The sequence below is a fragment of the Chenopodium album genome, chromosome 27 (assembly GCF_948465745.1).
Source record: "Chenopodium album chromosome 27, dcCheAlbu1.1, whole genome shotgun sequence".
NCBI lineage: Eukaryota > Viridiplantae > Streptophyta > Magnoliopsida > Caryophyllales > Amaranthaceae > Chenopodium > Chenopodium album.
This window is the reverse complement of record NC_137860.1, coordinates 23782720-23809910: the sequence shown is the minus strand read 5'-3', so window position 1 is coordinate 23809910 and position 27191 is coordinate 23782720. Positions and strand designations below refer to the sequence as shown.

General features: G+C 32.6%; 1 protein-coding gene and 1 pseudogene across 1 annotated transcript; both read left to right on the top strand.

Annotated features, from left to right (window-relative positions):
- Positions 1–243: 243 nt before the first annotated feature.
- On the top strand, positions 244–6561 carry LOC145621594 (synaptotagmin-3-like; annotated as a pseudogene).
- A 10854-nt stretch (positions 6562–17415) lies between these two features.
- Positions 17416–25532, top strand: LOC145619471 (synaptotagmin-3-like). Its single transcript, XM_081674167.1, has 12 exons — positions 17416–17745; positions 19153–19251; positions 19327–19377; positions 19448–19571; positions 21237–21355; positions 21447–21548; positions 21634–21708; positions 21822–21898; positions 22219–22468; positions 23527–23901; positions 24837–24965; positions 25065–25532. The coding sequence occupies exons 1-12, from the start codon at positions 17635–17637 to the stop codon at positions 25191–25193; spliced, it is 1641 nt and encodes a 546-aa protein (XP_081530293.1). The 5' UTR covers positions 17416–17634; the 3' UTR covers positions 25194–25532.
- Positions 25533–27191: the final 1659 nt, after the last annotated feature.

Below are 27191 nucleotides of genomic sequence, written 5' to 3'. Positions count from 1 at the left end.
TTGTAGCTTTTATAATATCTCAACAAAATACTACATATAATCATCTCCCAATATTTCTAAAACCATTTGATAAAATTCAAGTTTCTCCAGCCTAACTGCCTAGTATATAAAAATCCAGGTTGTTGTTACTCATTATTTCTGTACATACAATATATGTTGTATTAATGTACTTATAAACCAATAAACAAAACATTTATGAACACTATATCATAGTTATAACTGATAATTTCAAAGAAAAAAGATATGGGTTTTGTGATTACTTTTGTAGGAATCCTAGGTTTTTGCATTGGTCTCCCAATTGGACTTGCTGCTGGGTTTTTCTTCTTTATATATTCTGAGCCTAAAGATGTTGTGGTAATGCACATTTACTGTTTGATAAATTGTTTGACTGAGTGATGATTATTTTATATTTATGATGATTATATGATCTTTGATATGTTAATGTACTTTGTGTTCATTTTCAATTTTTTGTCATATTATTTGTGTTTTGTTGCTTGATATAATGGTATTATATTCTTGGGTTTTAGTTCTTTTAGCTGAATGTTTAGTATTATGTCAAATGAATAATCATCTTTATGGATGAAATATAACATCTTTGCAATTGTGCTTTAATTTGATTTATATAGTTGACTGCTTCCAACCTTTTAGTTTGATATATTTCGCTGCAAAATCTCAAAGAAGAGAAAAATTGGAACTGGTCATTGTGTAAACATTCAATGGGTTTCTGGAGCTAAGATTTTTGGCTAAGTTGGTTCATTCACTGAATTTCTTGCACCAGAATTATACCTTTTTTTTTTTTTTTTTAAGAAACCTCGAAAGAGGAGAATTACTCATTACTAAGCCGCAAATCAGAGTTCAGAATTATACTTGTATAAGGCTATAAGGAATTGAAGATTTGGGCTAAGTTGGTTCATTAAATAGTTAAAGTTCTTGTTTGTTTGATAGTTGGCAGTGATGCCATGTTGAGTAGGAGGACTGAGAAGAAGCTAGTCTTTCTAATCTCCATGCTACGTTGCTAATATTTCGTAATCTTATAATTGAAAGGAAAAAAAAATGAGTTGATGTTGTATTGGTGTATCTCTCTTTGAATGGCCTGATATCAAATACGGAGTAAAAATATTGCAAAGAACTGCAATACTATAATGGTGATTTTGGGATATTAAATTATTCATCTTGTTTATTCTTATATTGTCCTATTGATTAGTTTTTAATGTACATCTGGTTGCAGTATAAACAGAATAAAGATCCCCCTCCCCCCTTTATTTTATTCTTAATTTTGTCCCTACATCGTTCCCTGTGATGTACTCTCTTGATGATCCAGTATGAAAGCCGTTTTTCAAATTTATATACGTACCATGTGAGTGTCTACTAGCTTAGTTGGTAAAAATTTGGGGGTGATACCCTTGACTTTAAGATTGAGTCCTAATGATACTATGCTTTTGATCCTGTTTAAGCCACTACCTTTGATGATCTTGACTCACCTAAATATTTGATAATACATTGTAGCCTATTCTCAAATAAGGGCCTCTACATCTCAATAATGTAAAAGAGTACTCTAGTGGGCATTTTGGTTATGTTATGATCTCTTAATCTACTTTCCATAAGTATCGAAATCTTTGTAACAAATTATGATGACTTTGGAGCATCTGTTTTTCGAATGTATTTTATGGGCATTTGAAATTAACTGCTTTCAATGTTCTGAATTAAGAAGCTCTGCAGCAATGGCAATACTACTTAGACTAACGGGATGGCAAGTTGCTCAGATGAAACATATGAACAAACTTATTCAACTGCTTAGTCTGACTAAAGTTTTAAATTATAATTTCAACAAGGTTTCTTTAAATTATTTTACTCATAAGCTTGTTAAATATGGACGCAGGAGCCAGTTGCTACCCCACTTCAGGAATTCGATACAGATACTCTGTTGAGTGTTTTACCTGATATTCCAAACTGGGTCAAGAGTCCTGATTATGAGCGAGTAAGTAGTTCTTTTCAGATTTCTTATCAATTATCAATAAAAATGAAGATATCTAAGCAGGCTTCAATATATCAGGTGGATTGGCTGAACACGTTTGTGTCGAATATGTGGCCTTATCTCGATAAGGTGAGTTTCCCTTGGAAAAACTATCTTTGAGTGATTTAAACTCTGATGCTCAATTCATTAATATTTACAGGCAATCTGCAACACTATCAGAAGTACGGCAAAGCCTATATTTCCTGATTACATAGGAAAATATCAGATAAAGGACATTGATTTTGAGAATCTAAGTCTTGAACCCTTCCACCTACTTTTTATGGTGAGTATGCTTAACCAGTTTGGTTTTCTAGCTAGTACACATATATGGTACTTGATTTTTATAATTTGCATGGAAAAACAAATCTTTCTAAGAAACTAGTCCCAAATTTGAGGAATAAAGGTAGCAAAAAAGGAGAGGATGATTGATAAGTGGTGGCTATTAGCTAATTGCTAAAATATATGCAAAATAAAATCTATGTATGATTCTTCTTATTTCATCATAACCCTTTTGAAATAATGCATAATAAGTACAACTTTTTCTAATGTTTGTTCTTCCGACACTAGAATTCAGATGTATTCTCTTCACTGTATCCTTATATGGAAGTGGGTTAAAAAAAACAGTAAATTTTTCACTAATTTAGTTGAAAAGAAACTGGAAAAGGAACCTGTTTGGGGAAGTCATATTTACAATATATAGAAGGTATTTGAATATTTGAGGCAACTCTTAATAACATGATTAGATCTCTACAATACCAGTTGAGAGTATTTCTTTTTTTAAAAAAAACATTGCTGTAGTGTTTGCTGTTCTAAATAGTTCTGATTCAAATTAGTTCTGTTCAGATTCTCAGCTTTGGTGTTCAGCTGGTTTACAATTGTACATTTAGTTGATTTCTAGCTTAATCAAGTCCCGGTTTTAATTTTTGTGAATCTGTGTCTGCTATTGTAAGTCATTCCAGGCTTATTATTACACTTTAGCTCTTTGTTTCCTGAACTCCAGAAGCGGCTTTAACCTCAGATTAGATAAATTCTTATTCTCTATTTCTTGTTGTGATCAAAGTATTATTGTGTGGAGTTTGTGTAATATTTTGGACAGGAAACGTATTTGTTTACTCCAGCAGTCCTGCTTAACTGCAATTGATATCTTTTCAATGTCTGCTGTGACCTGTGAAGTTTAATTAAAACCAGCTTAAGTTTTATTTCTTGAGTTTCATCTAAACCTCTCATTTTTACTTGACGCCTTTCGCAGGTATGAAAGTATATGAGACGAATGAAAAGCAACTGGTCTTGGAACCAGCTATTAGATGGGCAGGAAATCCCAATATAGTGTTGGTTGTCAAGTTGATGTCTGCAAAAATCAGGATTCAAGTAAGAATCGACTCAATGCAGGTATTGTTTAGTTCATACTAAGATCCAAATCATACTGAAAACCAAATGTCCTCTTTTTTCAGCTTGTGGACGTACAAGTATTCGCTAATCCTAGGATACACCTGGAACCCCTTGTTCCAACATTCCCATGTTTCGAAACCATAGTGGTCACATTAATGAAACAGGTATTGCCCTATTTAAATTAGTTTTTGTATGTTGCATCAAAACTTGTTAGCAACTCCTACTGTTGATCTTAAAAGCTTTTTGCAGCCGCATGTGGATTTTGGACTAAATGTTCTTGGAGGAGATGTCATGTCTATACCTGGTGTTTATTGCTTAATTCAGGTGTAACCATAGGATTTGTTTAATGGATAGGGTCAGCAGTCCAATTTATTGATATATTATTGTATAGCTGACTGACTTGGCTGTCTGTGTGCAGGAAACTGTCAAGAAACAAGTTACAAGCCTCTGTCACTGGCCCAAATTTTATAAATATCCCATTTTTGATCAGTCAAAGTAAGATTTCCTTCATAGATGGGTGAGCTGTATATGTATACATCAATACATGTATATAGATATTAGATACACACAAATTACGTCAGACCTTGATGCATTTTGAAGCACTATACAGACTGCAGATGCGGTGTTGGTTATCAAAGTTTACACCAGCAGTCCATATTTAATGACTAATCATCACACCTTATTTGTATACCATTTCACCCCCCCCCCCCACCCCCCAAATCCCCTCCCCCTCTTCCCTCAGGATATATTTTCATCCATATACCATTTTCGTTTTGTGTGTGTTATGTGTCCATGCAGAGTTGTCAAGCCTATTGGCGGCATATTATATGTAAAAGTTATCCGGGCAATGAAGCTTTGGAAGATAGATCTTTTAGGAACATGTGATCCATATGTTAAACTAAGGTTGAGCAATGTAAAAAGGACATTGGGAAAAACATCTATCAAGAACAGGACCTTGCATCCAATGTGGAATGAGGATTTTCAACTATTCGTCAAGGATTCTAAAACCCAAGTTCTTGAGCTACAAGTTTTTGATTGGGACAAGGTTTTCTTTTTAAACTCCTCTTAGACTATTACTTTCAGTCATTTATCACCTTATAATAGTACAATTTTATGTAGACATATAGAATTATGACAATTATCCCTTGGCTTCTTCAAAGATAATATCTTGCAGGAGTGTCAACTGATCCATTAATCATAGACATATTCTATTCCATTAGTGGTCTAGTGGACCTATGGAAAATAAGAAAATGACAGCTTTAGAAGATAATTATAGAAGTAGACACTAAACTTCAATCAAAGAAAACTACTCTAATAGTATAATGATGTTACGAGATTAGTAATGTAACTGTATAATTCTCCAAGCTGAAGAAGATAATTGATTAATTGGATTACGTTTTCATAGTTGGATGCTCTCACGTTTATACTTTTGCTAATGTTTACATCATTACATGACCATAGTGAAGGCATATACAATTATATATAGCTTTAATTCTCTCACAACTGTAATTGATGAATGTGATACTATTTTTTAATGCTTTTGCATGCAGTTTGGAGGAGATGATAAAATGGGGATGCAAGTAGTACCTTTGAATCAACTGACTCCCCACGAGAAAAAGAAATTTACCCTCGATTTACTCAAGAGTTCTGATGTGAAAGATTCTTCTGATATGAATTCAAGGGGGAAGCTTGTAGTCGAGCTCACTTTTGATCCTTTTAAGTCGGGGAGACAGGGGAATGACAGCATAGATAGATCTTTATCTGATGCCTCAATTAGTAGTGAAAGTGGAGCACTTTTGGTTAATTTCATATCAGCAAAAGATGTAGAGGGAGGGAAGCACACCAACGCTTATGCTCAGATTGTGTTCAGAGGTGAAATAAAGAAAACAAAGGTGAGTTCCTTACAAATTCTTGGTTAAAGCTTCTCTCTGGTGATAACCTCCCATGTATAAGAAAATGTTTCAGAAAGTGTTGCTGAGCAAGAATATTTGCTTGAGTTGATGCATTAAATGTGATTTTCAATGTATTTGAATCCAGCAAGAGACAATCGCTTTTAAACCCTAGTACTTCATATGATGTTTAGAGGCGTTAGAGCTTGTTGGGTTTGGCAGCGTGTTGCATTGTTCTCAACAAGAAGTCAAAGTTATGCTTACTCTGTCTGAAATTGATATTTACTTTAGAATTGTGATTTGAACTGGTAATGTGACAATTAAATCCGGATGGCAGATGGAGTGGTTTTCATAGGAAAAATGCTAGTGGATTTATATATTAAGTCCTCAGCAACTAATATGCATAATGCAAAATAGTGTGGCTTATACTTTGTATTACTTCTGTGAACAACTTGCTTTATACAAAGTAAACTGATTCCAGCCATTGGAGCAGTGGGGAGAATTCAAACTGCTTTGTATCTGAGGGCGGGGCTGCCAGGCCGTGTATTCTGCCTGCAGACAGAGTTTGCATGGTGCAACTGAAAATGTACGGAGTAATTTAATGATGGGATGAAATAAAAGCAATAGATTAAACTCTTTAGTATTCATATGTTTCCTGAATCTGATTCAAACCATTCAATGTGAGAAGTTTTAGACTAAAATAAGCAGGGTCCATACACTCATACTGAAGTTCATCTGAATTTATCATTTTTTTCTCAAGTGGTTGTAACTTGTAAGTGCTCCTTTATAGTTTTTATTGGAGTTGTTATTCGTTATATTGTAAAAATTCATCTCTTACTAAATTCAGTTTCTTTGAATTTTTATAGTCATTAACACAATTTCCTTCTGATGCATGGTATATGTTTTTGCAGACTATCGAGAGAAAAAGAATTCTATGGTGGGATGAACACTTTTCTTTTATAGTTGATAAGCCACTTTTGCATGAGAAGTTGCACATTGAAATTTTCAGCAAACGTAGAACTTGTGGTTTTACAAGAAAAGTATAAATATATATGCTCCTCAATTGCTATTATTTATATAGCATCTAAAACCTGCTACTACTACTCCATGTTGATTACCGGTAGACTTTGTTTTGTGCAGAAATCAGTTGGGTTTGTGGAGATCCGTTTGGCTGATGTTGTGAACAATGGATGTCTCAATGAGAAATACGGTCTAATCGATTCTGAGTATGGAATTATACATGTTAAGTTGGTGTGGCAGACAGTATGATTTCAAAAAAATTACTCGAAGCATACATACGTTATCATACATACATTTTGCCTTTGTGTGGCTAAGGAGTCTGATAACCTCAACTGAAAGACAGAAAAGACAGTAACATCATCCAAGCCTCTACGTATGTTAGGATTATCCAAAGATGTCCCAAGGTTGCTTTTTTTTTTCCTTTTCGTCCATTGAGTATATAATATGTAAGTACTACCTCCGTTACAGGTTATGTGCAACGATTAGACATTTTCCCTCTCTGCTTTATGTCAAATCGTTGCACATAACTTGTAACGGAGGTAGTATATAGTTATAAAGTTGTTAGTTTAATTTATGTGAAAATAAAGTCCTTTGAGTTGTGTATATGTGATAGATACATGTATTGCACAATTGATTAATTGATTTGATACAGCAATAATGAAAAACATATAATTTCGAAAAATGTTTCAAATTGAAGGCCATGGCAAGGGGATGAGATTTGCTTACAACTACAAGTACATATTGTTATTAGTCTTTGAAAAAAGGATCAACTTTCTATCTGTTGTTTACTCGAGTTCATGTGTGTCCAAAGTTGTACTCCATCAACAGTTTCATTCCAGTAGATCAAATGCAAGTTTGTGTCTTTTTTATTATTACAAATTTTTGTATGCGGCTGGCCACATGGTGTGGCAGGGGTTCTTGTAGGGTGTTATTGGTTTTGTCAGGGGTTAATAGTAGGTGTTACTTGTATTCTGGGGTTACTTGTATGGGTGTTACTGGTTTTGTCAGGGGTTACTTGTAGGTGTTACTTGTATTATGGGATTACTTGTACGGGTGTTACTGGTTTATATCAGGGGTCACTTGTATGGTTGTTACTGGTTTTGGTCAAGGGTTACTTGTAGGGTGTTACTGGTTTGGTACGAGGTTTTGGTCTGAGGTTACTTGTATGTGTTACTCAACCCCTACAAAACCCATACTTGTAACCCAAGAATACAAGTAACATGCTACAAGTAACCCCAGAAACAAGTAACCCCTACCGCACCATGTGGCCTGCCGCACTAAAAAACCTCTGTTTTATTATACTTTTTTAATTCTTTATACCATCAGTATTTTAGTTTCATAATTTTGCTATATTGGATTAGATGAATTTTTGTACTTGAATGGGATATGATATCGGTAGCACTGTCAAAACGGTTTAACAGTTTGGGTTCGGTTCGGTTTGAAATCGGTTCGGTATTAAATCGAGCCGGTTTGAAATCGGTATAAGTATTTCGCGGGTCGGTTTCAGTTTGGTTTAAATAGTTATCAGTTCGATTCGGTTTCGGTTTATTCTTGAACGGTTTTAATTCGGTTCGGTTGTAAACAGTTTGGGCTGTAAATGGTTTGGTGCAGACGGGTTGCGGTTTGTTAACGGTGCGGTGTAAACGGTTTTTATCCCAGTTCAAACAGTTTCGGGTTGGGAACGGTTTCAGGTTAGAAACAGTTCGGTTCTTTTTCGGCTCAGTTTATAACTAGTTCAATTCTTTTTCGGTTTAGTTTATAACTAGTTCGGTTCTTTATCGGTTCACTTTATAACTAGTTCGGTTCTTTAATGCTCGATCGGTAGTAAACATGTATGCATAATTAAATTTCATTTAAAACACCTTTTTACTTGATTTTAATATTCTCTTTTTAGTAAGCAGTTTGTAGTCGATTCGTTTATAAGCGATTCGGTTCATAAACAATTCGGTTTGCAAGCGGTTCGGTTTATAAACAGTTCGGTGCAAACGGGTTGTGGGTTGTTAACGATTCGGTGTAAACGGTTTTTATCCCGGTTCAAACGGTTTCGGGTTGAAAGCGGTTTCGGGTTAGAAACAGTTCGGTTCTTTTCCGGTTCGGTTTGATTTCGGTTCGGTTTAAAATTGGTTCGGTTCTTATACGGTGTGACGTTATTCGGATCGGTTCGGTTTCGGGTTCATTCACATATGGTTTGGGTTGGTTTTCGGTTTCAAAAAATGGTTTTTAATCGGTTCGGTTCTCATTTGGGTCGGTTCGTTTCGGACAGTTAAACGATTTCGGTTTGAAATTTGACAGCACTAAATATCGGCAATTGATTACTATGTTGAATTATTTATCAAACAACACATATAAGGGCCTGTTCTCATACGATTATTTTCAGTTTAGTTCAGTCAACTCAGTTCAGTTCAGTTCCGCTCCTAATTTCCTTCTCTTTTAAAATATTCATTTTAGTTTATTTCAGTTCAGTTTTAATAAGTTTAGTTCAGCTGAGTTCAGTCAATGAGAACAGGACCTAAACGTATATAAAATATATTAAAAAATAAAATTAAAATAAAATAAAATAATTAAAAAAATAATTGAATGCTTTATAAGCTAAGGAACTACTCCTCCTATTGACTTGTGAGTTTTGTTTTGGGTGTTTTCTTGTCTCTCGGGAGAGTTACATCACCAAAACTGGTCCCGCGCAGTCTGTACCTGCAAAATACGGAGACTTTGGTTGGTAGGAGCTCCGCTTCCAACGATCAAGTTAAAACGTATCCCTACCTTATAAAAAGTAGAAAACTACTCTTATGAATAGTGTAATGCCAATTATACCCTTCAAAATGTGAATTTACATACATATCCTCATTAATATGTACAAGTTATTTTTAATGAATGGTGTTTAGAGAACTATACCCTCTAAAATATTTATGTACTTTTATGCTTTCATTAATGTTAGTTGTCTTGAACATTTATACCGCCTAAATATAGTTGTTTACATATTTACTCTTATTGTTAATTTTACTAATTTGTGATTTAAAAGCCAAACCAGAAAAACCTTCTAGATAAGGCTAGCTATGACGCGCGCATCGCGCGCGTTAGCTGCCCTAGTATGGAGAAAGGTAAGAAGTGCGGAAAAGGTAAAAGTGAGATTTCTCGCATTCCGAGATAAGATGTTTTCTCTAATGTGAGAGAATGTAGGTATATTGTAATAAATGAACGTGCCCCCAAAATGGGAGAAATCTCCTTATTTATAGGGTCATTGGAATACGCGCTCATTAAGTCATTCTGACCTAATGGGCTGCACCGTGTTTTGGCTTTTCTCGGGAATTGGGCCTTGAAGGCTGTTATTTCATTTGTCATTTGAGGCTGACAGGTGTCAGCTGAGGGTGGTCCATGTTCGACCTATCCAGGAATGACACGATTGGGCCACATGTCTAGGGTATTTTACCCTAAACAAGTATGATCTTTATTTTTTATTTATTTATTTATTTATTTATTTATTTTATTTATTTTATTTACTAATCAAGTATTGACCTAATGCCTGCAACTCCTACAAGGCTACAATGTTCAAATGTTAAAATTTATGTCACTTATTTTATTTGATTATAATCTATAATTATAATCTATATTATGTGAAAATTTAAGTAATTAGTTCTTATTGGAAATAAAACATATGACATTAATAAATTTATCATAAAATGATGTTTAATTTTATTTGTAATAAAATATGCTATTGGACATATTTAATTTGCATAAATAACATTTTTAAATCATACGAAGTATATAACTATACAATAAGTGTAAATGTTTTATTATACCAATATACACTCATTGTCAAATTAATTAATTTAACTACTTCATCCCACAATATAGTTCATGTTTTCCTATTTTGAAGACCCAAAATATTATTCCTTTTTTTTCTTTTTTTTTTTGGATAATAATATATAAAGATCACTATACACTCATTTTTTTTTTAACTTCATTCATTGTATTTTCTAAATTGCCTTTTAATTATGCACACATGTCTTGTACTTTTTTCTACTTTCGCTCTCTAACTATTGTCTAAAATTGTATATCGTATTTTTTTACTTTTTTAATATATTTAGGACCTGTTCTCTTCAGCTTAATTTCAGTTCAGTTCAACTCCAATCACTTCAGTTATGTTCAGCTCAATTCCTAATTTCCTTCTCTCATAAACAATTCATTTCAGTTCAGTTCAGTTCAGTTCAATTTAGTTTAACTCCAATCAGTTCAGTTCAATTCAGCTCAATTCATTAAATTAGAACATGCCCTTAATCCACATTCTCCTCTTATTACCTTCGTTTTTTTTTTTAAGTTGACATATTTTGACTTTAGCACTATTCACACACTCCCCTTTGACCGTGTTTTATGCTTTATACGTAAGGAAAAATATAGTCATATTGGGTCTTGTTAGATTCATCACGGTTTATATTTTCAAAACATGATCTTTTTATTAGTTTTACTTATCGGTAATAAAAGATATCAATGTTTGGATTTGTGCATTAGTAAACGTGATTAAAAAAACGTGTCAACTAAAAAGAAATGAAGAAAGTATTTTTTATACTGTATATAGTGAAAAACCCTAAACATGAACTATATATTGGGGCAGAGTGAGTAATTCTAAATGTTCATCCTATATAGTATAGTAGAGGGACCAATTGGTAGTGGGCCAGTGGCTAAACTCAAGTCAAACTACTCAGATATTTGTGTACTACATGAGACCTTGTGCCAAGGTGCGCCCAACTAGTGCTTGTAAGTTGGACTTACTAAATCCAACTTATTTGGCCCATCACTGTCTCAACGTGCATCACGATTCACGCGGTTCACATATGCAACGATAAGATGAATATTCAAGGTTAAGGTGGTATCGTATGACATTGCTTTCCAAATTAACTCTATTTGATCTAGCCACTCATCTAGGGATTTATTATCAAAGTATTGTGAAGTTGTAAAAAGTTATAAAACGGAGGTAGTAAAAATTTGAAAAAAAAAAAATGGGGTTTTTAAAGAGGCACAAGGGTACGTAGTGGTGAGAATCAATCTCAGAATCTCATTAAATTGATAGGGAAACTCTAACCACTTAAGCCATCTCTTACTCTCTATATTTAAATAATTAGCTCCACACAATTTTATTTTATTTTTTTTTATTTTTTTTTTGATAATTCATTAATTTGGGTATGGTACATGTAGCCCTTATAATTATAAAAATATCTTTCATAATTTGGTATTAATCTTGGAATGTAGGTAATTAATGTATAATTTTATTTTTTTTCAACTTTTAGTTTCTTATATGTAACCCTAAAGGCTATGTATAGCATTTTTCTACTAATTTGGTTTACAAAATTACTATAACACTCACTTTCTTTCTTGTGCTTCTTTTGCATTTTCCATCTGTTTTTTTCCTTAAGTATTACACTTAACAAATACGAACTTTTTTTTTTCTAAGTATTACATTTTCTTTGAAGAAAAAGCTATATGTTAATATTATATATCTCTCATGATCCCCAATTTCCCACCCAAACCAAACTCACAACTATTTTTTTTTTATTATTATTTCTTTTTATTTTCTCATATTTATAACTATTCAATAAACTATTAATTTCACTTTTCTTCAACAATTTTTTAATGCTCCAATTAACCCCACTTATGAACAAATCAATGAAATTGCCTATAATTATGTGTCGATTAAAGTATAACACATAAAAAAATCGGAGAGAGTATTATTGATTTTCATAAACAAAAGGAAGTCTTCACCAAAAAAAAAAATTAAAAGGAAGTGGATAATAAATCATTTAGATAATAATATCTATGTCAGAAAAATACACATGTCAAAAGAATATTAAAATATCATATTTGCAGTCTCTTGGTATGATTCATCTTGAAATAGATGGGATGAAAAATTCTAGCCAATTACATAATAAATTGAAGATCAAATTTATAATGCTCTTTATTTATTGTCATAATTATGTGGAATATAGACAATATAGTGGTGAGTCACTTGTATAACTTTCGACCTCTAACTAACATACTTTTTATTAATGAAGCAGTTAGATTACAAAATAAATAAAATGAAAAAATATCTTTATAGGTCACTTTCATCAAGAGAAAAAAAAAATAAAAAAAAAATGGACTTGGTGAGAAGAGAATAGTTTGATGCTTTTATAGTTTTAAATAAAAAATGAAAAAAAAAAAAATTGAGAGTAATTTTATTTTTTAATTTTATCCTTTATAAAATTCTCAACAATCAACCATAATTTTCATATCAATCTTTCTAAATCCAGTGGATGAGTTCAAGTTTCTCCAGCCTAACTGCCTAGTATATTTTATAAACACTTTCAAGAAGTAGTTTAGATTTTGCCAACAAACTTTACTGGTCAAAAACTTGCAAATGTCAAAAAAAATAAATAAATAAATAAAAAATAAATAAATAAAAAAATAAATTAATTTTGTGTTGAATTAATGGAATTTGAGTGTGTCATATATTCATGTTTAGAAACTCACTACTAATTTCACTTCAGCTTAATTTCAGTTCAATTCAGCTCCAATCAGTTTAGTTCAGTCCATTTTAGCTTCTAATTTCCTTCTCTCATAAAATATTCATTTCAACTCTATTCAGTTCAGTTCAGCTCCAATCAAATCAGTTTAGTTCAGTTCAGCTTCAATCAAATCAGTTTAGTTCAGTTCAACTCCAATCAGCTTAGTTCAGTAAATGTGAACATGCCCTAACTCACCAACTTTGTGTCTGGTCTGAATTACATTTTCATGTTGGATAGTCTTGTACCAACCCTAAATATGACCACAAATATAATAGAAAATCAGTAGAATAAGTTTAATCAGTAAAAATTTTATTGTTCAATTAAATTATTTTAGTTCAATAAAAATTAATTTCAGTAAAACTAAGGTGAAGTGAACATTGCCTAGAAAATCAAGTTCAACTAAAATAATTGTTGTATTGAATAAAAATAATTTAAGTTCAGGCAAATTAAGGTGAAGAGAAGAAGAGTAAAGGCCATGTCTTTTCACCTTATTTTAGCGAAACTAAAATTAATTTAATAAACTGCATTTATTTTCACGGAAAACTTATTTTTTTTTTTTAGATTCTCTAATATACTTGGTTTTTTTTTTGATCCAAATGAGGAAAGATTCCAAAAACAAAAAGAAACAAAGCAGTAAAGAAAGAACAAAACAGAAAGCAAAAGAAACAAAACTACAGCTAACTAAGCAGGAACTAATCTAGGGAGTGTCACTCCTCTAGCATCCTCTTGCAGTATCCTTCCAAGCTCATCCGGAACCATATTCATGAATATACTTGTTATTTAAAGTTGCCGATATTTACTAAATAAAAATGATCTTTATAGAATTGAGCATATCACTTTAACTGAACTGTAATTATTATTACTAAATATTATTTCTAATATACTATAAGCCATAAGCCATTGACCACCTAAAAAATACCTTAGTAGCCCTCTTGGTTTGTACTACAATACAATTCAATAATTAAGTAACTTTCTAAATTAAATACTCCCTAATTTTATAAATTCCAATTAATGATTTAATAAATCAAATCCCAAATCACTTAAATCAAAACTTTTATATTCTTCATTTATCAATCTTCTAATTTACAAATCAATAATTATCTAATTAATTCTTAAGTTATCATACAACGTAGTTGTACGATTGGCCAGGCACGAGACTACGATACTTCAATTAAATTTTTTGCCAAATGTTGCGCCACGTAAATCACAATTAATTGTTACTGTGACACATATGATTTATTAGGATATATTTTTGTAGGATAAAACAAGTGCATATATTTGGATAAACTTTTTTAATATAAAAAGTTAAATTATAGTGTTAACATCGATAAAATTTAAATAAATTTTTACTCCCTTTGTTTTAATTTGGGGTGTTTGGTTCAAGCATATTAGGTATAAGGTATGGGTTTGGAATGACCAAAACCCATACCTTGTGTTTGTTTCTTGAAATTTCATTTTTCAAACCCATACCTCAAACCCCCAAGGTATGGGTTTTTGAAACCCAAGGGGAGAGGTGGGTATGGCTCATACCCATACCTTTAGGTTTAAATTAAAAGGAAAACTATCATTCCTAGATAAAAACCAAACACGTGAAATCAAGTATCAAGTTCCAACCCCATATCACCCAGGTTTCATTCCTCATTCCAAACCCATACCATTGTTTGAACCAAACGCCCCCTTAATAGTCACATTTTGACTTTGCACAGTTTTCTAGATGCACCTTTGACCATCAATATCTTTAATTACATATTAACAAATATTATAAAAGTTGATAATATAAAACTAGATGTCGAGAGGAATCTAACTATAATATCTCATGTAACTCTTTTTATTATCTATATGAATGTTAGGTTTTGGTCAAAGTTTTAAAACTTTGACTATAAAAAGTTAAAATGGAACATATATCGATATGAAAACAGAGGGAGTAAGATATATAAAATTGTAGGTTTAAATATAGTAGTACGACTAGTGAAGGCATGAGACAATGACAGTCGGCATTCCAACGTTTCGCCAAGTGTTGCGCCATGTACGCAATAATTAATCAATGGTATGCCCACTACTACAAAATTGGCCAAAAAGACCATATCAAAATGGCCAAAGAGACTATCTTAGGGGCGGTATCTAGCATTCTAGCTCACAGTCTCTTTGGCCTAAGAGAACATTTCATCAAAAGTAGTCTCTTGTTTTAAAAGAGAGACCACTTATTTAGAATAGGTGGTCTCAGTTTTTGAAAAAACTAGATTAGCCCCGTGCGATGCACGGTTTTAAAATAATGACCTAAATAAATTATAGACTCAATCTTTAGCACATGTTGAGAGAAAATAACTACTTTCTCTATAGTACTTTTTAATTAAATATGAAAATACAATTTCAAGAATTCAAATTTTTCATATTTTTTTTATTCAATTAAAATATAGGAAAATTTCACATTTGCTACCAGGGAAAGGACCCTAATTCACATTTGCTACCGCTTTAATTTTTTATTTTAAATTACTACCACCTAAATCAACGTTTTTTAAAAAATCACTAACCACTTAACGGAATCCGTTAGGATTTCCGTTAAGTTTATTAAAAAAAATTAATTAAAAAATAAAAAATTAACCAAAAAAATTAAAATAAAATAAAACCACCCTCCCCCCTCCCCTGCCACCCCTCCCCTAAACTACCACCACCCTGCCCTCCGCCCTGCCGGCGGCCGGCGCCCAGAGCTTCGGCCGGCGCCGGTGCGTACCGATCCCCCACCCCTACGCAGCCAACAAACTCCCCTTCCCTCTCCCCGTTCTTGCTGCCCTAACACCCACACCGAACCAAAACCACCCCAGCCCCGATCCCCCCACCGGAATCCGCCCCCCCCAGCCCCGATCCCCCCACCGAATCAACCCCCTCCCCTTCCCCTACCGTTTTCGGCCTTCACAAACCCTAAACCACCACCCAAAACCCACGAAAAACGAATTTAGGGTTTTTTTTTGGGTGGTTTTAGGGTGATGGTTTAGGGTTAGGGAACGCCGAAAACGCGGTAGAGGAAGAGGAGACAGTCAATTTGGTGGGGGAAAAGGGGTAGGAGCGGATTCCGGTGGGGGGAAGGGGAAAGGGGTGGTTTTGGGTTCGTGTTGGTGGCTGGTCGGCAACAAGAAAGGGGTTCGCTGGAGTCACGGGCAGGGAGTGGGCTCAGGCCACGATTGGCTGGATGGTGATTGGTGGTGCGGTGGTTTGATGTTGAGCAAGGGCGGTGGTTTGATGTTTAGCAATGGCGGTGGGTGAGAAGGAGTGGTGGGTGGGAAGGAGTGGTGGCTGGACGGTGGTTGGGTGGTGGCAACGGAAATCCTAACGGATTCCGTTAAGTGGTAGTGATTTTTAAAAAACGTTGATTTAGGTGGTAGTAATTTAAAATAAAAAATTAAAGCGGTAGCAAATGTGAATTAGGGTCCTTTCCCTGGTAGCAAATATATTATTAACTATTTTTAACAACTATTTGCAAATAATAAAATAGCATAATATGCATAGAAAACTTAAATTTTAAAATTCAATTTGAATTTAATTTTCAAAACAATGTTAAATAGGATAGCTCAAAAGGGGGAAAAAAACAACATGACATCATCCTTGCATTTGGCGGGAAAAAATTAAATAAGAGAGTGACACGTAAGCAGTGATGATGTCAGCGGTTGTTACTTTAGTAATATTTATAGATAGATAGATATAGATTGAGACCACCTATTAGACCCTTACGATTTATTTAGATGGATTTCTTAAGATAAAATAGTTGGATTTTTTAGGATAATATAGTTGGATTTTTTAAGATAAAAAAGCTGGATACATTTGGATAGACTTTTAATAATAATAAAAAAAATATAGTTTAGATTTTTATTTGTAAATGCAAAAATAATTTCAACTCAATTAAAATAAAGTGAAGAGTGTTTCAAATAAAAATAAAGTGAAGAGAACATGTTCTAAATGCTTAATAATTACAAATGAAAATAAAATACGGAGGCTTAGGTAAAAAAAAAAAAGTAAATAACAAAATAACTCTAATAGAGTCCGTTAAAAAAAAAAAAAAAAAAAGGAAGAAGAACCTCTAATAGAAAGTTTTGTGGATTGTGTTACCACTCACAACTTACCATATAAATATTCAACGGACTTAAGCGATATACACTTCACCTTACAAATGTACTTATATTCAGTAAAAACAATTTTAATTAAGTAAAGTTAGTAACTTTAAACGGAAAAAAAAAAGATATTCCATTATTTTAAGAACAAAAATATAATAGAGAATTGATAAAAATAATTTCATTTTAGTAAAATACATTTTAGTTAAATAAATATAAAGTATATTTTAGTTTAGTTTACATCTATTTAGCTCAAATATAAGGTGACTCAAAGAGCTTATTTATTTATTTATTTATTTACTTTTCTAATAAACAAATGCCCCTTGAAATAATTTCAGGTATGCTCATTCACATTTTCAAAGTGTCATTATTAATTTATTATTGTATTTGTGGGGGTATTTATTATATAAAATCCCAGGTTGTCGTTATTATCATATTTCTTGTATAAACCAAAATTCAAAACAACTATGAACACTGTATTTCGACATTTGGTCATTCTTTGAGAGCGAAACCCAGGTTGTCGTAACGTTTTCGAATTCCTTGTACCACAATTCCAATTATTTCCACCAAACTAAAAAAATCCCACATTCAATTTTATCAATTTCTTTTATTGAATTGCTGCACAATTTCTGAAAAATGATCAATTTCATAGCTAAAGACTGATAATTTCACAGAAAAAAAATATGGGTTTTGTGAGTACTTTTATAGGAATTCTGGGTTTTTGCATTGGTCTTCCAATTGGAATTGCTGCTGGGTTTTTCTTCTTTATATATTCTGAGCCTAAAGATGTTGAGGTAATGCACATTGACTGTTTGATAAATTGTTTGACTGAGTCATGATTATTTTATACTTATGATGATGATATGATATTTGCTGTGTTCTTGCACTTTGTTTTAATTTTTTCATCATATTATTTGTGTTTTTTTGATTGATAATAATGATATGGTTTTTGGGTTTTAGTTCTGTTAGCTGAATGTTTAGTATTATCAAATGAATTGAATTTGGTTTATCTAGTTGACTATTTCAAGCCTTTTAATTTTAGTTTGGCATAAAAATATTGATTAAGAATGAATAGGAATTGGTGATTAGGTAGACATTCAATGGGTATCTGGGGCTGAAGTTTTCACCTGAGTTGTTATTCACTGAATTGATTGTACTGGAATGTAATAAGAAATTGAAGATTTTAGCTAAGTTGGTTCATTCAATGGTTAAATTTCTTGTTTGTTTGATAGTTGGCAGTGATGTCATGTTGAGTGGGAGGACTGTGGAGGGATTAAGTTGCAAACATTGTGTATCCTTTGACTATATCTGGATTGATGGAGGTGTGAATGTAATCATGTAAATTGAAAGAAATAAAGAAAAAGATATTGGTTGATGTTGTATTGCTGTATCTCCCTTTGAATGGCCAAATATCAAATAAAAATGTTGCAAAGATCTTCAATGTTATAATGGTTTAAATTATTCAGCTTTTTTATTCTTATATTCTCTTATTGATTATATTTTAATATACATGTGGTTGTGGTATAAACAGAATAAAGTCCCCCCCTCCTTTTTTTTAAAAAAAAAACAATTCTAAATGCTTGTCCCTGCACCTTTGATGTACTTTCTGGTTGACCCCGTATGAAAGCCATTTTTCAACTTTATAATATGAGAGTATATACCGTGTGTCCGTGTGGGTGTCTACCAGCTTAGTTGGTAACGTCTTTAGGTTTGTATTTATGTTTGAATCCTATTTATACAATGTTTTGTATCTTGTTTAAGCCACCACCTTTGATAATCTTGATACACCTAAATAAGTGTTTGATAATACATTGTAGCATACTCATTAAGGGCCTCTACCTCTCAATGTTTTGTATCTAATGGGCATTTTGATTATTCATGGTCTCTTAATATAATTTTTAAAATTGCTGATTTTTTTCTGACAAATTATGATGTCTTCCGAGCATTTTTTTTATTGCATTAAATGACCGTTTAAAATAAATTTTTTAGTGCAATATATTTTGATGTTTTGATTAAGAAGGTCTGCAGCATTGGCAATACTACTTAGACTAACGACATGGCAAGTTGCTTAGATGCAACATATTAACAATCTTAATTAGTTGCTTAATCTGACCGTAAATTTTAAATTTTACAATATCTTTGCATTAACAAGGTTTTTAAAATTGTTTTATTACTCATGAGCTTGTTAAACATGGACACAGGAGCAAGTTGTTAAACCACTTCAGGATTTCGATACAGATACTCTGTTGAGTGTTTTACCTGATATTCCAAACTGGGTAAAGAGTCCTGATTATGAGCGAGTAAGTAGTTCTTTTCAGATTTCTTATCAATTATCAACAAAAATGAAAATTTCTAAGCAGGCTTCAATGTATCAGGTGGATTGGCTGAACACGTTTGTGTCGGATATGTGGCCTTATCTCGATAAGGTGAGCTGCCATTGGCGAAACTATCCTTTGAGTGAGTAAGCTCTGATGCTCAATTCATTAATTTTTACAGGCAATCTGCAACACAATCAGAAGCACGGCAAAGCCTATATTTGCTGATTATATAGGAAAATATCAGATAAAGGACATTGATTTTGAGAATCTAAGTCTTGGAACCCTTCCACCTACCTTTTATGGTGAGTATGCTTTACCAGTTTGGTTTGTTAGCTAGTACACATATATGGTACATGTATTTTACATTTTGCATGGAAAAACAAATCTTTCCATGAACCTAGTAAATTTTCACCTAATTTTGAGGAATTACAGTAGCAAAAAAGGAGAACATGATTGATATATATATGCAAAAAAATAATTCTGCATATGATTCTTCTAATTTCGGCATAGTCCTTTTGAATTGAAACATACTCAGATGTTGCCCGGCCTGACACTATGCTCTTCACTGAATCTTAACATGGATTTTGGTTAAAAAGAAACTCTAAATTTTTCACTAATTCAGTCGAAAAGAAACTGTAAAAGGAACCTGTTTGGGGAAGTCATATTTACAATTTATAACAGGTACTCTGAATCTTAGAGGCAACTCTTAACTTCTATAGGACATGATCAGATCTCTACAATACCAGTCGAGAACTTTTTTAAATTTTTTGTTTTTACTGCTATGGTGTTTACTGCAATAGAAAGTTTTGATTCAAACTAGTTCTGTCCGGATTCTCAGCTTTGGTGTTCAGCTGTAGATTGATTTTAGCTGATGCTACGTTTGGTCATTTTCTAGCTTGGTCAAGTCCTGGTTTCAATTGTGTGAATCTGGGTCTGCTATTTTCTGTCTTTCCAGGCTTATTATTACAGTTTAGCTCTTAGTTTCCTGAACTCCAGAAGCGGCTTTAACCTATGTTATGTCAGATTAGACAACTTTAGCTATGTCAGATTAGACAAATTTAGCTTTTAAAGCTACTGCAGTAGTTTAATTTTCTGTCCTCTGCTTCTATTTTTTTTAATCTTAATTTTGCTACACAAAGCTCATTCAGTTTGTGGCTCCTTTGTGCTGTCTTTAGCTTAATGCTTAGATTTGATTCAATTATATTGTCACTTTGCCACAAAGCAGGTGTTGTTAGCAAAAGTTTTCTGTTCATTTTCTACACTGATATTATCCCGTGGTTTGCTTGTCGGTTTAGTTTTGTTATTCCAGACTGATATTAGCTTATATCAGCTTGTATTGTACCCAGGTGACCTTTTCACCGCAGATGTTATTGTGATACTTCATAGTTTAATAAATTGGTGGTTGTACTTCCACTGTTTGTTCCTTTATGTTTGTCCCATTTTTTTTTTATGTACAATATTCAGCACACATCTTTGACTAATGATATCTTTAATTATGTCTTATTAAAAATTGTACAATTAATAATTTGAATCTAACAAGACTCTACATGACAATATATTCTTCTTTTATATCAGTTACTCGGTGAGTTTAGTCATTGTAAGGTTATAAGTTTGATCGATCAGATGAAATCTCACACTACCTTAATATTTTCTCATTCTAATGGCCAAAAAAGAATTGTCTGTTCATCGGAATTCAATCCCTCTAAATATCTTAGTTTGCAAATGTATACTTCATATTACATTTGATATCTTTTGTCAAAGGTATATTCTTTATTCATGCTGAGATCGAAGATAATTCAGTGGAATTTGTGTAATCTTTTGGACAAGAAACATATCTTGTTTACTTTGGCTTAACTACAATTGATATCTTTTTAATGTCTGCTGTGGCTGTGAAGTTTAAGTCTAGCTTAACTTTTATTTCTTCAGTTTGACCTGAACCTCTCATTTTCATTGGATGCCTTGCGCAGGTATGAAAGTATATGAGACAAATGAAAAGCAACTAGTCTTGGAACCAGCAGTTAGATGGGCAGGAAATCCCAATATAGTGTTGGCTGTAAAGTTGATGTCTGCAAAAATTAGGGTTCAAGTAAGAATTGACTGGGAAGCTCAATTCAGGTATTGTTTAGTCCACATTAAGATCCAAAGTCATACTGAAAACCAAATATCCTCTTTTTCAGCTTGTGGACGTACAAGTATTCGCCAATCCTAGGATACACCTGAAACCCCTTGTTCCAACATTCCCATGCTTCGCTAGCATAGTGGTCTCATTAATGGAAAAGGTATTGTCCTGTATAAATCAGTTTTTGTATGTTGCATCAAAATTTGTTAGCAACTCCCTTTGTTGATCTCATAGTCTTTTTGCAGCCACATGTGGATTTTGGACTAAAAGTTCTTGGAGGAGATGTCATGTCCATACCTGGTCTTTATCGCTTAGTACAGGTGCAACCATAGCATTTATTTAATGGGTAGGACTGTAGGTGATATATTTTGGTTCAGCAGGTCAAATTGTTGCCAAAACTGCTTAGCAGACTGACTAGTCTGTCTGTGTGCAGGAAACTATCAAGAAACAAGTTGCAAGCCTCTATCACTGGCCCCAATCACTTGAAATTCCCATTCTTGATACTTCAACGTAAGATTTCCTTTGTAGATGTGTGAGCTGTATATATACACATATAAATACACACACATTATACTAGACCTTGATGCATTTTGAAACACTAAAAAGAATGCAGAAGCAGAGGTGTACCAGACTACAAGTAAGGCAGTCTTGGTTATCAAAGTTTACGCTAGTATTCCATATTAAATATTCTAGATTTAACACCATACTTGTATACCATCATCCCCCCGCCCCTCCAACCCCCCCCCCCCCCCCCTCCTCTTCTACCAGGATATATTCATCTCTTCCTTTCTTAATTTTTTTTATTGGTTATATACCCAATATCCATGCAGCGTTGCCGTACAGAAGCCTGTTGGCATATTACATGTGAAAGTTATCCGAGCAATGAAGCTTTTGAAGATGGATCTTTTAGGAACATCTGATCCATATGTTAAATTAAGGTTGAGTGGTGTAAAAAGGCCATCAAAAAAAACATCTGTCAAGAAAAGGAACTTGAATCCGGAGTGGAATGAGGACTTTAAGCTGATTGTCAAGGATCCTGAAACCCAAGTTCTTGAGCTACAAGTTTATGACTGGGACAAGGTTTTTCTTCTTAAACTCCTCTTAGACTATTATGTTTTTGCTTTCAGTCATAATTATCAATTTATCACCTAACTATAGTACAGTTTCAGGTTTTAAACATATTGAATTATTCACCCTTAACTTCTACACAAAGAAATTATCTATGCAGGAGTGTCAATAATTAATTGATTGTTATTCATTAATCAAGACTATTAGACATAACCTATTCCATCAGTAGACCTGTGGAAATGACAGCTTTAGAAGATAATCCAAAAATCATAGACACTGAATCATGTTGTTACAGTTCTAAAAACTCTTACGATACTAGTAACTTTATAGTATAAGTATCCAAGTATGTAGTATAGGAATGTTATTGAACTATTATATATGTATATATGAAGTACAGTCTTTTTTTCTTATCTCCATGACAGTGATTTTTATGACTTTGCTGTAGGAGGAACATATGCTTTTTTTTTTTTTTTTTTTTTTTTTTTTTTTTTTTTTTTTTTTTTTTTTTTTTTGCAAATAGATATTGTGAAACTGTATGGCATTGCAGTGCTCCAATCTTGATAATCAAAGCTTATTAGATGAAAAGGTTCTATGCACAAAAGCTGAACTGCAATAATTTTAAGATAATGGTTGGAGAGTTGAGACATTATGTACTGAAGGTTGAATAGCAATGAATTTCCAAAATCTCCAGAACACTATAAAGCAGAGATGTTGGTCACAATTAATGTTGTGATAATTATTTCTGTTTATATATTTGGAATTCTTTCATTAGATGTCAATATCTGTATGTGAAAATTTGTGGTTTCACACTTCCACTCATGGTTGATTTAGCTTGTTGCCCAGATAAGCCAAATTTCATTATGCTTCCTGCTTTCTAATTTCGCATCCCTTATTGGAAGAGTATACTATATATGATTTACTAGGTTACGTATTCATAGTTGGATTCTCTTGCATTTATTTTTTGGCTAATGTTTACATGACCATAGTGAAGGTATATATAACTATACATAGCTTAATCCTCTTACAACTGTAATTGATGCAATACTATTTTTTAATGCTTTTGCATGCAGTTTGGAGGAGATGATAAACTGGGTATGCAAGTAGTACCTTTAAATCAACTAACTCCCCATGAGGCAAAGGTTTTTACCCTCGATTTACTCAAGAGTTTTGATGTGAACGATTCTCCTGATAAGAAGCCAAGGGGGCAACTTGTAGTTGAACTCACTTTTGATCCTTTCAAGTTGGAGAGTGAAAGCTTTGCGGCACCAGGGGATGAAATGATGAGTAAACAGAACAGCTTAAGTAAATCTTTGTCTGATGCCTCGATTAGTAGTGAAGGAGGAGCGCTTTTGGTTAGCGTCATATCAGCTAAGGATGTAGAGGGAGAGCATCACACCAACCCTTATGCTCAGATAGTGTTCAGAGGTGAAAAAAAGAAAACAATGGTGAGTTCCTTATACATTCTTAATGATCAAAGCTTCTCTCTGATGATTACCTCTCATATAAGCAAGCAAGTTATCTCGAGCCTTTCAAAAAATATATTGCTTCAATATCTGAAAGTGTTGCCATGCAAGAAATTTACTCAAGTTGATGCATTAAATATATATTTGCAACCAGCAAGAGAAAATTGCTTTTAAACCCTAGTTCTTCGTATAATGTTGATCTAGACTCTAGAACTTGTTGGATTTGGCAGGATTTTGTGCTAAACAAGTAGCCAATATTACCTTCCCTCTGTCTGAAATTGATAGTTACTTTAGAATTGTACTTTGATCAAGTAATGTGACAACTAATTCTGGATAGAGTAGTTTTCATAAAAAAATTGCTAGTGGACTCATATATAAAGACCTCAGCAACTAGTGTGCAGATAATGCAAATTGGTGTGGCTTATATCAGAGATTCTTATACACCCGGGTGCACATAGAGGTAGGTGCCCCAAGGGTATTTTTTTTACTTTATACTAATAATTTTGGATGAGCAAAATTTGTCAAATGAACAGAAAATCCCGGATGTATCTGAAAAAATTCTGGCTTATTCTTTGTAGTACATCTGTGAGCTTGCTTTATACCGGGAGAATTGAAATAGGTAGGGTTATACTGAATCTAATTCAATGTGAGAGTTTTTATGCAGAAATAGGTAGGGTTATACTGAAGTTCAATTTCTTTTTATCTTATTTTATCAATTTCTTTTTCAAGTGACAGTAACTGCTTCTGTATAGTTTTTGTTGGACTTGTTTTTCATTGAAAAAATGCCTTTACTCAAGAATGTGCAGTTGCTCAAGCTCAATTCCTTCTGTTTCTAAATACATCAGTTTCTTTGAATTTTTAATTGGTCGAAAAAATATTCATAAATTCCGCACTGATGCTTGTACATATTTTTGCAGACTATCAAGAAGAATCGGAATCCACGGTGGGATGAACACTTCAGTTTTATGATTGACGAGCCACCTTTGCATGAAAAGCTGTGCATTGAAATTCTCAGCAAACGCAGAACTTTTGGTTTTACAAGAAAAGTAAAAATATACACCTATCAATTGCCTCAGTTATAACATCTTAAAGCTGTCTGCTACTACTATTCCATGTCATTTAACTGTAGGCTTTGTATTGTGCAGGAGTCACTTGGGTTTGTGGAGATCACTCTAGCTGATGTTGTGAACAATGGACGACTCAATGAGAAATACAATCTGATCAATTCAAAGAATGGAATCATACATGTTGAGTTGGAGTGGCAGACAGTATGATTTCAAAAATTTTACCTGAAGAACATACTTTATAGTTTATAGTACATACATTCTGCCTTGAGTGGCCATGGAGTCTTGCTAAAGTCGTCTGAAAGATGAGTGAAGACAGTAAATCATCCGCTCTCAAGCCTATACATATGTCAGGAATATCCAAAGATTTCCCGAGGTTGATATATTTTTTTTCTTTTTGCCCATTTTACAGGGTGATACAGACTTTTTTTGTCCATTGAGTATATAGGTTATTACATGTGAAAATTATGTATGTGCATATGCCATTTGATACATGTACTGCACAATTGATGCTGCAATAATGAAGAGCATATCTATCATTTCAAAGAATGTGATTTCAAGTTGGAATTGAAGGCCATGGAAGGAGGATGAGATTTGTTAATTCTTCCTTACTTTGCTGAATATATATATATACACGAGTTCAGACTTCAGAGTTTAGTCTCTGAAAAAGGAAAAACTTTCTATCTAGTGTTTACCCAAGGTCATGTGTGTCCAAAATAATACTCCATTAACAATATTCACTCAAACATATTAAATGGAAGTACACTTATAATAATAATAAAAAAAATGTTCACTACAGGATTTGAACTCACAACCTCTAATTCTACACTATGTGATTTTTATGTAGTAAATAACAATATGAACAATAAGAACAACAAATTTAATTACAAGAAAATTTAATCATAAATTACAACATATATTAATGATCAGTTCCATGTAAAAATCCGGGGCATCGCCCGGGTCCATAAACTAGTTGGCATATATATGATAATGAGAAATTCCAAGTTTCTCAATTTGTTTGTTTATCAAATGGTAAAGTTGTAAATAAATGCAATTTTTCTCAAATGGCAAAAGTATACTCCTTACTTTTTTTCTTAAAATAAATCATCAAGTATTAATCTAATACTCTAAGTGCTATAAAAAAAAAAAAAGCTAATCATCTAATAGTATAGGAAAAAAAAAATCTTTCAAACTCAATTCATTTTTATGGTAACTTTGAGGGTGGAGATTTATTTATTCTTGCCCCTCTCTTAAAATTTAGAGATGATTGTTTGTGAGTTGGGCTGAAAAAGCTACACATACATTGAATGTATGTGGCTCCCACATACATTGTGACATGGCGGCATTTTATTGGTTCTTTTAAAGGGGCCCAAAATCCACTAGTTTTCAATTTTCATTTAAATTTGAATGAAAATTTAGAGGTTTGAATTTCAAATTAATTGTCATTTCCCATACAATATATACTTCTATATCTATATCTATATCTATACGACTATACTTAGTATTTAAAAATACAAACCACAAATCTATACAAAGCCACATGTCACCATAATCACTCATATGCCACATGTCACCTTTCTTAATCCTTTCTTTTTAAATTCCCATTTTAATATAAAAACAAAATATATAAATAATGTTTAAGTCTTTAATCTTTATTCATTCTAAAACTTACAAATTTAAGTAAGAAAATTAAGTGTTTCATGTTCAATATAATAAATTAGAGTTAAACTAATTAGTGTTCATTACATTAACAATAAAATAGTATTTTCATCTCCTAAACTTAAAATATAACTTAAACCAATGTGTCATTTCATGCTCTACAATATCTAATATGAATAATTTTTTTTTTGAAACATAATATGAGTAAACTAGTATACGTAAATATGATAAAATCAAATAAAAAAAATTAAACCAACTTATTTAGTAACACAAACAAAAAAAAAAAAGTAATAAACACACAAGAGTATTTAGCTAAAAGTGATAAAAATTTGTGTGTAACCTTAGCTTTTGTGATTTCATGTTAACTTTCAATTATTTGACTAAAAAACTTTAATGAATAAAACCCTCCAATGTATGAATTAATCCGTACAATACTTGATAATTGTATAATTGTAGCTAACACCTATTTAATTTTATATAGTTCCTTATATGTATTAAAAATATAATTTGTACTTTTATGGTATGTTTGAAATTTTTGTGGTAACAATA

Coding starts and splice junctions, on each gene's coding strand:
- LOC145619471 (XM_081674167.1), top strand. CDS start 17,635: ATGGGTTTTGTGAGTACTTTTATAGGAATTCTGGGTTTTTGCATTGGT. Junction 21,356..21,446: donor CTGCAAAAATTAGGGTTCAA/GTAAGAATTGAC, acceptor CCTCTTTTTCAG/CTTGTGGACGTACAAGTATT. Junction 24,966..25,064: donor CTTTTGGTTTTACAAGAAAA/GTAAAAATATAC, acceptor TGTATTGTGCAG/GAGTCACTTGGGTTTGTGGA.